The 14646-nt window shown below is 42.4% G+C and overlaps 1 protein-coding gene and 2 pseudogenes across 1 annotated transcript in view; 2 read left to right on the forward strand and 1 right to left on the reverse strand.

Moving 5' to 3' along the window:
* Window positions 1-4562, forward strand: part of TBC1D22B (TBC1 domain family, member 22B) — a 67807-nt gene extending 63245 nt beyond the window's left edge. The window contains exon 13 of the mRNA XM_008568428.1: window positions 2544-4562. Coding sequence (XP_008566650.1) covers window positions 2544-2672 — 129 coding nt within the window. The 3' untranslated portion in view covers window positions 2673-4562. The remainder of the gene's footprint in view (window positions 1-2543) is intronic.
* A 4329-nt stretch (window positions 4563-8891) lies between these two features.
* On the reverse strand, window positions 8892-9919 carry LOC103587046 (annotated as a pseudogene).
* Window positions 9920-9982: 63 nt separating this feature from the next.
* Window positions 9983-10688, forward strand: LOC103587036 (annotated as a pseudogene).
* The last annotated feature ends 3958 nt before the right edge of the window (window positions 10689-14646 follow it).

Consider the following 14646-nt stretch of genomic DNA (forward strand, 5'->3'; position numbering starts at 1 on the left):
AGTCTGGGGGCCGGCCCAGTGGCGCACTGGATAGTGCGCTGCTTGGGAAGCGTGGCGGCGCTCCCGCCCGAGGGGTCGGATCCCACATACAGACCGGTTCCCGCTCACTGGCTGGGCGAGGGGCGGGGGCGGCGCCGAGGGTTGCGATCCCGTTGCCGGTCCCCGGTCCGGTACGGGGGCAACACTGAGGGTTGCGATCCACTGCCGGACACGGAAAAAAAGACAAAAGACAAAAAAAAAAAAAAAAAAAAGAAACTCCAGTCTGGACCTCAGTCTTTTCAGCAAACTGCACCCCCTGCAGTTCAGTATCCCTGACCAGTCTCCACTGAGTGGTCCTGTGCTGATTGGGGGGCATATCAGCTGTCCGTGCTGTACCCCAGTGCTCCCCTGGTGGGCCCGTCTCCCCCACCCCCCTTGCTCCAAACATATCCCCTGGGACGGGCCATGCTTCAGTCCCTCACAATGACTCACTGGCCTCTGAGTGGCTCCTTTTTTCTGTTGTCTGTGGCTCCTCACTCCTATGTGGGCCACAGGAACCCCGTTAGTGGTCTTGCTGGCCTGGGGGCCACCAAGGCCCTCTTCTCCCCTGCCGCCACCAAGCAACTTCATTTGAAGGGCACAGCTGCAGCTTTGCCAGCTCCTGCTCTGTGTGCTCACCAGGTCCAGCCCTGAAGCGGCCGGGGCTTAAAGTGGTGAGAGCAGTCCTTTCTCTCACTGTGGCTTCTCCTGCCTTCATGCATTCCATAGGTCTCTCTTCCTCTTTCCCTGAGCTCTAGCGGCCCCAGCTTGGCTGTAGTTGCTTTTTAATAGTTGTAAATTGGTTGGTTTGTGGGAGAGAGTGACCAGGGGACCATCTATTCCACCATCTTGACCGGAAGCCTCACAAATTTGTTTTTAAAAATTTTGATAACTATACTATGTATTTAAAACCATTATTCTGAAACAGGATCCATAGGCCTCACCAGACAGCCAGAGTCTAAGGTATAGAAAAGGTTAAGACCTCTATATTAGAACATCTGCCTAACTTAGAATAATAGTTGACTCTTGAGGAGGATGTTGGCACAAAGAGGCAGTACCTTTTCCAGTTTGTGTGGGGATGGAGGCATGTTGGGGGAATGAAGTAGGAAGCATGAGAGCAGAGTCAAAGGGGTCAGAGGCCAGGGGGCTCATGGCTGTGGGGCGGGGCAGGCAGGCAGGGGTGGGGGCATTGGGGGAGGTGGTGTTCTATTCCAAGGTCAACACTTAAGAAAATTAGTTGAGATAGGAATAATGGTTCTCTAAAAAAAAAGAAAGAAAGAAAAACCTTTGAGGCAGATGTAGGACTGAGGCCAAGATACAACCGAGGAAGAATTGTTAATATGAGAAATGAGCACCCCAGAGATGTTCAGATCAGATAAAAGCAGGGTTTTTAAAAGGAATGATAGCATTCAGTGGGTTGAGTGAGTATCAGTAACTAGTTGAGTAACTGATCTGGTTGAATGACCTTCAGTAACAATGTGGTGGAAGGCCTGGTTACCTGGAGGGTTTGGGAAAGAAAGTGGCTGCCAGCAACCATGGAAGGAGAGTGTGGACATATTAAGAAGCTGTAGCCTGATTCCTTTCTCCTTATGTTCTTCCTGCAGATTTACCACCATTTTGACATAAGGCTTTGAGTTCTATTCTCAGGTTTGGGGGTCTAAGAGAAAGGGGTTACAATTAACCGAGTTTGTTTAATGAGAGCATTCAGTGCTGGTTGGAGATCTAGGGAAATGGGCATTTTTCTGGAACGCATTTTCTGGATGAGTATTAAGTACCCTTAAAAATGTTCATGCCCTTTAACATAGTAGTTTCATTTCTAGGAATTTAGCCCAAAGGGATAATCCAAGACACAGCTTGATATTTATTATATGGGCATGCTGCCAAGTATGGATCAGGCCATCACATCTGGGGCATGACTGGTGACAATTAGCTTTGTACCCCATGAATATTCATAACCGATAAAAAAAAAGATGTTTATTATAGTTTTATTATAGTGAAAAATCAGAAATAATTAAATGCTCAAAATAGGATATAGAGTAAATTATGGTACATCTTAAATCATGGGAAATTATCTGGCTATTTAAAATGTCTACAAGAGGGACAGCCCGTAGCTCACTCGGGAGAGTGTGGTGCTGATGACACCAAGGCCATGGGTTCAGATCCCATATAGGGATGGCCGGTTAGCTCAGTGGGTGAGCGTGGTGCTGACAACACCAACTCAAGGGTTAAGATCCCCTTACCGGTCATCTTTTAAAAAAAAAAAATCGTTATTGTTGCCATTCTCTATTTATAATATTTTTAAAGAGGCAGGTGTTAGTGGATCAGAGAATGAGTTAAGGCTTTCAAGGCCTCCCGAGGTGAACTAGGAGCTGAGGACTGTGTGCTGTTTGGGAGGAGAGAGGCTGGACCCTTTGGATGGGTGACCCAAGAGGAAGAGGCCCCATTTCAAGCCTTGGTCTCTAGAAGAGACCTGCTGCCTTAATCTGCATTCTGAAGTGATGTAAAAGTTACTTCTTGCATTCCAGGGCCTCCTCATGCTGCTACAGAACCTCCCTACAATACACTGGGGCAACGAAGAGATCGGGCTGCTTCTCGCCGAGGCATACAGACTCAAGTATATGTTTGCCGACGCCCCCAATCACTACCGCCGATAGGTGCTGTCTCTCCCTAGGGACCCAGACTGCCCCATCTCTGATGGCAATCTGATCACTGTGGCCACTGTGCGAGCTGTGGACCCCAGCCAGGAACCACTCCTGCTGTAAAAAGCTCACACCCGCCGCCCAAGTCTTAACGTTTTGGCGTCTGCCACTTCGTATCTCTGGATGTGTCTCTTGGATCACTGTCAGTATTCCATGCCATGTGGATGGGCCCAGCTCTGGGAGAGGACAGAAAAGGAGGTACAGGGTTGTCTGCCCCTTTAGAAGAAACTGGACAAAAGAAGGGGAAGGCTCAGGGTCTCAACTCACATTGTCCCTACATGGACTGGCTGTCTCTTGCCTCCAGGCGCCAACTGATACTGTTCCTTTTTGTGACATAGTTTGATTTGGTCACAGGTCAAAGACACCATATGTTTTCAGAAGACTCCTGGCCCCTGTTCCCTCTCCTTGATTTCCTAGCCCTTCCCTTTCTGCCCTAGTATGAGCCAGTGAGGGGCAGCTTTTTAAGGCCATCGTTCTGGATGGAAGAGGCACTGATGCCTGTCACACTGGGAAGAGGGCTACACCCAAGGGCTAGGAATTTGATTTTTCCTTTTCCCATCAGATGTCTGTATGTGTGCATATGTGAGAGTGTGTGTGTATACATGCCCATCAGCATTTAGTTACAGGTCTGAATATCTGTGTTCAGACTAGCCTCATCAGAGCCAGTTGGGAAGGGCCCCAGTGACCAAGTGTATAAGCATCACTTGAGAAGGATCAGGGCAGGGGAGGGAAAAGGGGCTTTTTACCTCTCCAAACCATTTTCCATGATGACCCACTCCAAGATATTATGTGTAAATTGTGTTATTATGTATATGGGTAAAGATGTACAAATATATGTCCTCTTTGTATCAGATATGATTTTATATTTATAATGTGCAGCAACATGTGAAAGCAATCTAGGTCACTAGCACAGATGAAGTTGCTAGGCAGGTGGCTTCAGCGCCTCCAGCGCCTCCAGGTTGGTTTCTGGGTGCTGTGCTGTGAGGGAAGTAAAATGGGAGTTAGCCAGGTGAGTACAGCTGAGCAGGTGAGCTGCTTTGAAAACCAGTGGCAACCATCCCAAGCGTCAGTGTCGCCGAGTTTTCCTCTTTGCCCCTTCCTTCCCACCCCTCCCTGGGCCTTTCTGGAGTCTCTGCCCTGCTCCTCTCCCTCTTCAGCACCCTTCACCCCCAGCAGCCTCCCTGAAAAGGGACTGCAGAGGCAGAAGCCCTTTCTACGTGTTGTACACCTGCCTTCCCCTGCCCCCCTCTGAATCTGGGGAGGGCTTTTGTTTTTATATTTTAAAGTCAGCATTGTATTCAGGACAGAAGCTGTGACTGACTAGTCAGTGCCAAGGAAAGGGGTTTCCTGTGTGTCCCTGGGGTTTGGGGCTCATTTCAGAGAGTAGTATTTGGTGTCCCATACTATCACCATCACACCCCACACAGCTCATGAGATGTGTGACCCATGTTCGATTTTTGGTGTTTGATAGTAGAGACATGGGAGGGGGAGGGGGGCAAGCCCCTGTCATCCTCTTGGGAAGCCAGGCAGTGTTCCCAGTGGGTGACACCCTTGAGTCTCTCACCAGCGAAGCCCCACCACACCACACTGACATGAGTTAGGTTTCTCATCTGGAGCTGTTTCTCAGGCATTCTTCCTAACCTTTTTTTTTCTTCCTCCCTTTTGGTGTGCCTCAGTAGTCTCCTTCACAGAGTGAAAGGGCTGTGACCCTCTCTCAACTGGACTAATTAGAGAAAGACACTTGTGTTCCCAAGTGGTGTTTTTATTTTTTTAGTTTTTATGTTTGTATGGGAAATTGTGGATAAAGTGAAAGAATTGTAAATAAATAGTGTATTTGCTCCTCCATCTGCTGATTTTTCTCCCATGAACGTATAACCTGGAACCTAAGGATTCTTCTCTTCTTGGGTTTTTCTTGCTGATACTAGTATGTATGGGAAAAGCAGGAGATCAACAGAAGATCAAAAGGCGTTCCCAGAGGATGTCAGCAAACACTTATGAGCACCTACTCTGTGGAAGGTACTGTGGAAGCTAGGAAACATGGTTCCTAATAGCTGAAGTTTATAGAGCACCTTACCATGTGCCAAGCACTGTGATAAACACATTACATGGATTATTTTATTTACCCAAAAGGAGTATATAATCTAATGGAGGTTAGAAAATGGATTAGAATTTCAGTGCTGGACAAAAAGCCTAGAGATATCTGTTTTAACACCGTCATTGTTTATAGAGGAAGGACCCTACCCAAGGCCAAGACCCTGAGAGCAGCATCAGAGTTAGAACTAGAGTCTAGATCTCTTCCTGGACTGCCTGGTTACTGTGTTTTGCGCCAAACAATATAGAACTAAATGTATGGAACTGAGACTAGCCCTCCATCTAGGGTCTTCATTAAGGCTTTTTTTTGTTATTGGCTGTTGATTTTTCTCTTGTTAATCTTACTGTGAAATGTCTCAAGAGAGGTAGGTAGTGGCATTTTTCGTCTACAAAGGACAGATTGGAATGGTTTCTCCACCCAGAACTCCTTCCTAGGATTCATTTGAGAATGTTTCTTGGTTTCAAATTAAATTCAGTTATGTGTAACCAAAAATAACAGTGACTTACACAAGAGGGGAATTTACTTCTCCTTCATGTAAACATTCAGAAGTAGGTAACCCAGGGCTGGTATGACTCTGTTTCACAAAGTCCTTAGGAACCTGGACTCCTTCCCTAGGTCTTTATGGTCACAATGGTAGCACTCCAGCTGTTTTTACATCTGCTTTCCAAGCAACAGGATGGATTAAAGAGGGGACAAAGAAAAAAGAAAGAAGGGAACGTGCCAGCAGTGTTTTAAGGAAGGATCCAGGAAGCTGTCCCATAACATTTCCTTTTACATCTCAAGAGCAGAACTTAGTTCGTGGTAGATAACACCTGGTTTCAAGGGTGGTCGGGGGACTATTCTTTTCCAGGCAGCCATATGCTTGGTTAAAACTCAGGATTCTATTACTATGGATGAAGGGGAAAACAGATATTAGGATTCAGGTAACAATCTCTACAATAGGAACTTATGAAAATAGAGACAGACTTTCCCATAAGCATGGGGGGAGGGGGATCTGGCTTTGAAATTCAAGTGACTGTCCACAATTAACTTTGGAATTTAACCTTTGTCATAAAACATGGACACTATTTCTACTTGATATTATTTGGACTGAAGTCATTAGTTATTCGTGAGGCTGAAAAGAACTGATCTGAACTAGTCTTTATTCAAAAATTCTGTTTTTCATTTATGCAGGAAGTCAAGCATTTTCTGAAATATTTTTCATCATGACTAGAAAATTAATGAAATCTTCCAAACTAATCCTAGCTGCCATGATTTGAATGTGTCCCCCAGAGTACATGTATTGGAAACTTAATCCCTAATGTGACAGTGTTGACAGGTGGGACCTTTAAAAGGTGATTAAATCATGAGGCCTCTCTATCTTCGTGAATGGATTAGTGGCATTATCACGGGAATGGGTTCCTGATAAAAAGGATGAGTTCAGCCCCCTTTTTCTCTTGCTCTGTTCTGTCATGCATGCCCTCTTGTCCCTCCACCATGGGATGACACACCACAAAGGCCCTCACCAAATGTGGCCCTCTTGATCTTGGACTTCTCAGCCTCCAAAACTATAAGAAATAAATCTTTGCTCTTTATAAATTACCCAGTCTCAGGTATTGTTATAGCAGCACAAAATGGACTAAGACACTGGCATACTCTGACCTGCAGTTTATTCAATATTTCTGCAATCTAAAACTCTACAGTTCTACTTAAATAGACCCCACCTCTGTTTGTATTCATCTGTGAAGGGTTAGTGGCCCAGATTCCTCAAATAGTGACCTCATTTGCTTCTAGGGGCAAGAGCATCTTGGTGACAGCATTCGGCTTGCTCTGGGTTGATCTTTGCACATCAGAACAGCTATGTGAAGCTTTGAGGATTGAAAGCAGAAACTAAGCCACAGTAACTGAGCCTTCATATCTCTGTGAGGACTTCCAACACTCACTTCCTGGGTAGAGACAGTTTTGGAAGCTGCTATAGACACCAAGGTGGTGATTTTAGATTCATGATGAAAAAGATGAGATTCCCACAGAATCAGAGCAGAAAGCACATTACTGCAAAACAGAATCTTCTGAGCCTGTGCCAACTTGCCCTGGTAGTTGCAGCACACCCACAGCTGTGGCAAATCAAAGCATTCTCCAAGGAAAAGCATCCTCTTATTTTGGCAAGGTCTGAATTAGAATTCTTTGAAGCAAGGAGAACCCCTTGTTCAGTTTGCTTCTGCAGGTGGTTTGTGAACTGTGGTTGCTGGATAGTGAGTGTTGCAGTCTCTGCCTGATGTGATAGCTGTTGTGGGGAATCTGGGAACCAGACCTGGGGCTACTTTTGCTTGTAGGGACACTAAGCTTGTCTCAATAGTGACCCTACTACACCCAGCCCAGCTATGTGAGAGAGGAAAACCCAGACCTTCTCTTCAAACCATTGGTCTCCAAACTTCTTCCATTTTTTACTTTTAACCTATATATGTGTTTATACTTAATGTGGGTTTCTTTTTCTTTTTTTTTTTGGCTGTGCCCCCACCGCCCTCATGTGGATTTCTTAAAAAAAGAATATAGTGGGGTCTTGTTCTCCAATCCAGTCTGGCAATCTCTTGTTTTTAATGGGTGCTTTTAGACCACTTACAATTAATGTTATCAATATGGTTGGATTTAGGCCTACCATTTTATTTGTTTTCTGTTTGTTTCTCTTTCTCCCCTTTCCTGCCACCTTTTTAATTGTTTGAATTTTTTTGTGTGTGTGTGTGCATGTGTGTGTGGCTGGCTGGTAGGAGGATCCGAATGTTTGAATATTTTAATGTGTGTCTATTGACTTTTGGCTATCTCTGCATTTTTTTAATCTAAGGATTATAGTATACATAAGTACCTGATTGCTCACAGTTTACTTACAGTTAATATTTTATCACTTCCTGTAAAATGTAGAAGACTTAACAACCTTTTAGGTCTTTTTTTACCTTCCCCCTCCCTCCCCTTATGTTATAGTTGTTATATGAATGACATCTACATACGATGAAAGCCTTACCAGATATTGTTATAATATTGTTTCCTATTGTCATACATATTTTAAAGAACTAAGAGGAGATAGTTACCATTTATCTCTTCCCTCATTCCTTAAGTTCCAAGTTTCCTTCTGAAATTATTTCCCTTTAGCCTGAAAAACTTTCTTTATCACTTCTTTTAGTGTAGGTCTACCAACAATTCTCTTAGTTTACCTTCATCTGAGAAGGTATTTTGCTTTCATTACGGAATATATTTCCTCTGGATATAGATTGTGTGTGTGTGTGTGTGCACGCGTGTGTGTTTCTGGCATTTTTTTTTTCTTTCATAATTGAGATTTTATTGGTTGTGTTCAGGATCATTACACAGACATTTCAGTTTGTATACAATTCTTAATGTATGTACCGGAATTCTAAAAAGCCACGTATTGTGATTTTTTTTTGAAAAGTCATTCCAGTGACTTTCCAGCTTCAAATTTGGGGGCAAATTTTTCTTAAGAGGGTATCAAGTACTAGTATCTCCACATGTTAGTAGGACATAAGTCCCACCAATTCACAATTTAATATCATGTACACTACGTGCTCAAATTTTCAATCATTCACAATACATTAACAAAATTTTTAGGAAAACTGGACTGCCATGACCAAAGATGTTACAAAGTGCACACAATTCTGACAGGGAGAGGAACAATTAAGTAGTTTTCTATAAGGAACAATTCTAAAAAACATGGGAATAGAAGTAATTTTAAATGTTCAAGACACATTAAATGTACAACTATGACTCTAAATTGCCATTTAATATGCTTTGTCTTATAGGATATAAAAACTACCCACCCATCTATGTAATGTTAAGCTGACACCCAAGACAGTCAAGCCTCCCATAATTCAGTATTCCACTATTTTCTGATTGTACCACAAAATAAACAACCAGCAGATGATTTCACCTCTTAAAGCATTTACACTTAAAAAAAAATGGGATGAGAAAGGATTCTCTCCTTCTTAAAAATGTTTCCAGAACAACTAAAAAATTTGCATTTACAAAATAGTTTATAAAATATTCCTCTGGATCGTACAAGGGTGACAGGGACCACTGATAAGACATGGTAGATACTATTAATCTGGCTTGGCTTCTTTCTCTCCTGCTTCATCCGAGGCTGGAGTATCCTTGTTTTTAGTTTCTCCATTTTCTACAGGTAAGTCTTTAGATTCTTGGTTAGTCACTTTGGCTTGTTTTCCCTTTGTCCTGCTTTTCCCTTTGTCCTGCTTTTCCCTTTTGGTTTCACTTTTTTGTCTTAAGATTTTTTTCTTTGCTGCTGCCTTTTTTGGCTTTGTTTCTATTTTTGCACAACAGGTTTAGGTGACAACCTCACTGACATCCTGGGCTCTCCCTTCGCTGCCTTCGGTTGAGCTGACATTCCTCTTGGGCGTCCTGGCAGTGGGGAGGGCGCCTGCCGGTGCCTGCAGGGCTGCGTCGCACCAAGAGCCCTCGCGGAGCTGGGCTGCCTGGCCACTGCCGCTCCTCCCACCACCCAAGCTGCTGGGACTCGTGGCTGGGGCAGTAGGAAAACCAGATTTCTGGCACTTTAAAGATGTTCCACTGTCTTCTTTCTTCCATGGTTTCTGATAAGAAATCCACAGTCATTGAAATCATTGTTCTGTATTTCATCATTTTTCCCAGACTGCTTTTGTTAAAAACTGTGATAAAATGTATGTAACATAAAATTTACCATCTTCACCATTTTTAAGCATACAGTTGAGGAGTGTTAAGTACATTCACATTGTTGGCCAATCTCTAGAACTCTTTTCATCTTGCAAAACTGATACTCTATAGCCGTTAAGGAACAGCTCCCAATTCCCTTCTGCCCTCAGCCATGACAACCACAATTCTACTTTCTGTCTCTATGAATTTGACTATTCTAGGTACCTTATATAAATGGAATCATACAGTATTTGTCTCTTTGTGACTGGCTTCTATGGCTTAGTGTAGTGTCCTCAAGGTTCATTCATGTTTTCGCACTTGTCAGAATTTCCTTCCTTTTTCACAGTTGAATAATAATCCATTGTATTTATATACAGGTTGAGCATCCCTAATCTGAAAATCAAAAATGCTCCAAAATTTGAAACTTTTTGAGCACCGACATGATGCCACAAGTAGAAAAGTCCACATCTCTCTTCCCGTAAGCTGTCTAAGGTGATCTGTGAAAATGGTTCTCTATTCACTTGACCCAGAAAACCCCACAAAATCATGTAAATCAAGAGCTTCAAATCTTCATATTCACTTTAAGAACACCCGTGAAACTGGGCCATCAAAGATATGCAAATCCAAAAATCCAGCAAGTGTCTGAAAGATGTCACTTTACAGAAGCAATGTGTACTGTTCTGGTGTTATAATGGTGTGGTTGGTAGGGGTGCCCAGGCCAAACGGGCTAGACACAGGGTCGATGGCCCCAAAAAAGTGAATATTTGCTACACATGCTTAAAAATGCAGAGTAATGCTGAACTTAAGGGTTTAAATGTAGATTCTCTGGTCTTTGAACAGGTGAACAAAGCACCCAAGATGTGCTGCTGTACTTATAGATTATAGAGCTCATGGTTAGGTTAACCCATGTGTGAGCTCCCCCTTCCACATTGAGATGATACTTACTGAAAAGGAGCAAATTGTTCCTAAACCAACAGAGGAGGTTGCACAGAAGAAAAAGATACTGAAGAAACAAAAACTTATGGCATGAGAATTAATTTAACATAAAATAAACACTAGTAGGGCTAGCCGGTTAGCTCAGTTGGTTAGAGCATTCTGCTGATAACAAGGTCTCAGGTTCCATTCCTGTACCAGCCAGCAGCCAAAAAAAAATTCATGCCTGACCCACGTGACAGGTCATGTGTTTTGTGCACAAAATTATTTAAAATATTGTATAAAATTACCTTCAGGCTATGTGTATAATGTGTATATGGAACATAAATGAATTTCCTGTTTAGACTTGGGTCCCATCCCCAAGATATCTCATTATGTATATGCAAGTATTTCAAAATCTGAAAAAACCCAGCATACTTCTGGTCCCAAGTATTTTGGATAAGGGATGTTCAACCTGTACCACATTTTGTTTATCCATTCATTCATTGATGGATACTTACCCTTACTGTCTGTGATGGCTTCTGACTTATTGTATTTTAAAAAAAAAAAAAATAGTGGTCAAGACTCACTACTCAGTGTTAACCTGAATTTTGAAAAACATGGCTCTAAACATTATCACTGAAACTAGAGAGGTAAGCCTACTGGTAGCTGAAATAAACTTAAGCACATTTCAACAAGTTTTGAATAATATATACCAGAGCTGATGGTACAATAAATCTGAGTCAAAAAAATATGATGAGAATTGCATTACAACCTTAGATTGTAGAACTCAAGGCTCTCCATATGAAAAATACCTCCACTCTCCTCCCCTTCCTCAACCCTGGACACAGGTGGATTTAGTTAGGGATCTTTATGACCTTTGTGATCTTTGTAGTCTTTGTAGTCCAAGAAAAAAAGCCAACTCAGAGTGATATGATTCAACTGTAAGTCATGCCAAGCCTAAATTTTATATTAGGTGCTTGATACCATGTATTACTTGCAAAATAAACAACCTGAAGCCCTCGCTGCAGCAGAGGAAAACAAGGCGGTAATTATTGATACCTTATTCCCACTGCCTTCTTTTGTTCCCTCTTGCTTCCCTCCTTTCTTTCCTCCCTCCTTCTCCCTCCTTAATGAAATCAGATGGGTAATAAATATTTGATCCTTGTCAAGTTTAACGGATATAGATACTTAAGCAACCAGGGTCCTCACCAAAAAAGAATGAGGTGATTACTACCTACAATACTAATTTTGAGTACCTACAAAATATCCACCTTCATTACTGATTACAGATACTTCCAGAATATAATAAACTTGATGACTCATTATAAATACTTCTAAAATATAATAAATTTGATGAAAGGTATCAAATCTTACAGCTCTATACTTGAAACACTATGTTTACATAAAATAGCACTTAATACACCAGCTGTCCAAAGCATATGGTCCCTTTTTCCCTCATCTACTTCTGGTTTTCTAAAACATTTCTCTTTCAAAAATAAAAGACATCTTTCCCTATCTCTTCAGCATAAAATCTTACATTTGGGGGGTTGGTAGAAAAGAGATGGTGGTAGAATAAAAGGAGTAAGAGAAAAGGTAGAATGAACGAGAATGGAGCCATCAGCCCCACCTCCCCACTCCCACCATGCACACGCTCAGGCTGGATCATCCCATCTGGGGTTTCACCTCCCCCCAGTACCCTGAATTCCTCCAAGTCTGTGGTACCCACTTATGCACTCACTGCACCCCACCCCCCAACCCGCTCCAAGATAGCCAAATGCAGCAATCTACTGAAAAGTTGGCCTGTGATCTCAAGATTAGAGAGTACTTAGGGAGAAACACTGGACTTTGCTTCAGATGCTGCATCAAGACCCCTTCTCTGCTCAGTCTTTTGAAAACAATGAAAAAGTTCCATCTCACCTTTATTTAACTTCACACAGAGGAACCATGCTTCAGATTAATTGACAGAGTTGTGCCCCCAAAAGTGGATCAACCCTTGCTCACAGAGGGAACTATTTGGTTTAGACATTTTTTAAAAACCCATCTTACTTGGATATGAGTTATTAAAATGTCTAAATTTATTGAAGGGATTTCTACTTTATAACTTTGCCAATTTAAAAAAGGGAAAACATCTTGTTTTATGCCTGGTGGACAAGAGAGCATAGAAGAGGCATGAAGGGACAGTGTTTATTATACCAGGAAGAGGTGGATTCTGTAGAAGCTGACACTCCATTTTTTTATAGCAGTAGCTAACAATTATTGGTACTATGTGCCAGGCATAACTATCTTACAAGAATTAACCCTCAAAACAATCCCATATGTTAAGTGTTCTTATTAGCATCACTGTCATCTTACAAATGGGGAAACTGAGGCTTGGAAAGGTCAAGTAACTTGCTCAAAGTCTCATATCTAGTAAAAGAGCTAGAATTTGAATTCAGGCACCTGGCTCCAGAGTCCATGCATCTAACTACCATGCTACAGTATCCTCTAGTTTACCATTAAATCAAGTAAGGGTTGGTCTCAAAAGCAATGGGGTGTGCAAAATGCCATCCCTTTTACTCCATCCTTTTACCCCACCTCTATTCCGGGGAGATAAAAAAAAAAAAGGAAGTGGGAGAGAGGGAGAGCTTTATCATGGTCATCACATTAATTCATTAACTTGAGTTCTAAAGTCTGGCAGAATTCATGCTCCCCTTTGCATAGTAGAGTTTCTCTAAAGTGGCTGATCAACCAGGGACTACATTTCCCAGCCTCCCTCGGATCTTGGTAGGGTCATGTGTCCACTTCTCTCCAATGAAATGTGAGCAGAAGGACTGTATGTCACTTCTGTGTGCCTTCTCCATTTTCTCTTCCCTTATTTTGCCTTCTGGATGCAGAGGACTCCAATCTTTGGGGAATAGAAAAGCCACGGGATGATAGTAATCCAAGTTCTTGAATGACAATGGAAGGCTGTCCACCAACCAAGAACACTATACTGAACAAATATGTAAGAAATAAACTTCTATTGTGTTAAACCACTAAAATTTCGGATTTATATGTTACAGCAGCTAGCATTACCCTAACCAATATATAAAGCACACAACCAATGACTGTCCAAGAACCCACAGCATGTCCCTACACCCTTTCTGTTTCAGTTTTGTTTCGTTTTTTGGTAACTGGCCAGTACAGGGATCAGAGCCTTGACTTTGGTGTTGTCAGTACCATGCTCTAACCAACTGAACTAACCAGCCAGCTCCTGTTCTAGTTCTTTATGCTGTATAACAAACCCCCTCAAAACTAAGTGGTCTGACACAACCATTGTATTATGTTCACAGAGTCTGTGAGTTGGGAATTCAGATAGGGTACAATAGGGATGGCTTGGATCCACTGCACAATGTCTGGGTCCTCAGCTGGAAAGACTCAAAGGCTGGGGGTGACTTATTGTCAAGGGACTGTATCCTCCAGGGGCATCTTCATTCCCACCTCTGGCAGTTGATGCTGGATGTCAGTTGGGACCTCAGTTGGGGCATCTGACATCAGATGTTGTCAGAGCATCTAATGTGGACTCTTCATGTGATCTCTTCACTTCCTCATGGTGAAGTGAGAATCCCAAAAAGACCAGTTGGAAGCTGTATCACCTTTTATGACATAGCATCACTTCTGCTGGAGTCACATACTCATTTAGATTCAAGGGGAGGAAATACAGACTCCATCTTGCAATGTGAGTGTCAATGTCACATTGTAAGAGCATGCGGAGTGAGAGATCTTGTAATCATTGTAATCATCTTGTAAAAGTGTAATCTGCCACAACTCCTTTCCATATTTCTCTCCGCCCTTTCCCTTTCTTCTTGTCCTGTGCTTCCTCCCCTTCCAGTCCTTTTACTTGCCCCACTCCCCAAGCCTTTCTAGTTAGTGCTTTCTAACATTCCTTAGCTGTGTTCAATTGGCATTAATTGAGCATATAAACTTAACAGGTGTCAGATCCACAGAAATAGATAACACCATACTTACTTTTCTGCACTCTACTCTCTCTTTCCTCTTCATTTTTCTCTCAATATAGGTATAAGACAGGGTTTCTCAACCTCAGTGTTATTGATATTTTGGACTGGATAACTCTTGTTGTGGGGACTATCTTGTGATTTGTAGGATCTTTAGCAGCATTACTGGTCTCTACTCATTAGGTGCCAGCAGCACGCTTGCTCCTATTATGATAATCAAAAATGTACCCAAACATTGCCAAATGTCTTTGGGGGGCAAAATCACCCCCAGTTGAGAACC

The sequence above is a fragment of the Galeopterus variegatus genome, unplaced genomic scaffold (genome assembly GCF_000696425.1).
Source record: "Galeopterus variegatus unplaced genomic scaffold, G_variegatus-3.0.2 Scaffold409, whole genome shotgun sequence".
In the NCBI taxonomy this organism is placed as follows: domain Eukaryota; kingdom Metazoa; phylum Chordata; class Mammalia; order Dermoptera; family Cynocephalidae; genus Galeopterus; species Galeopterus variegatus.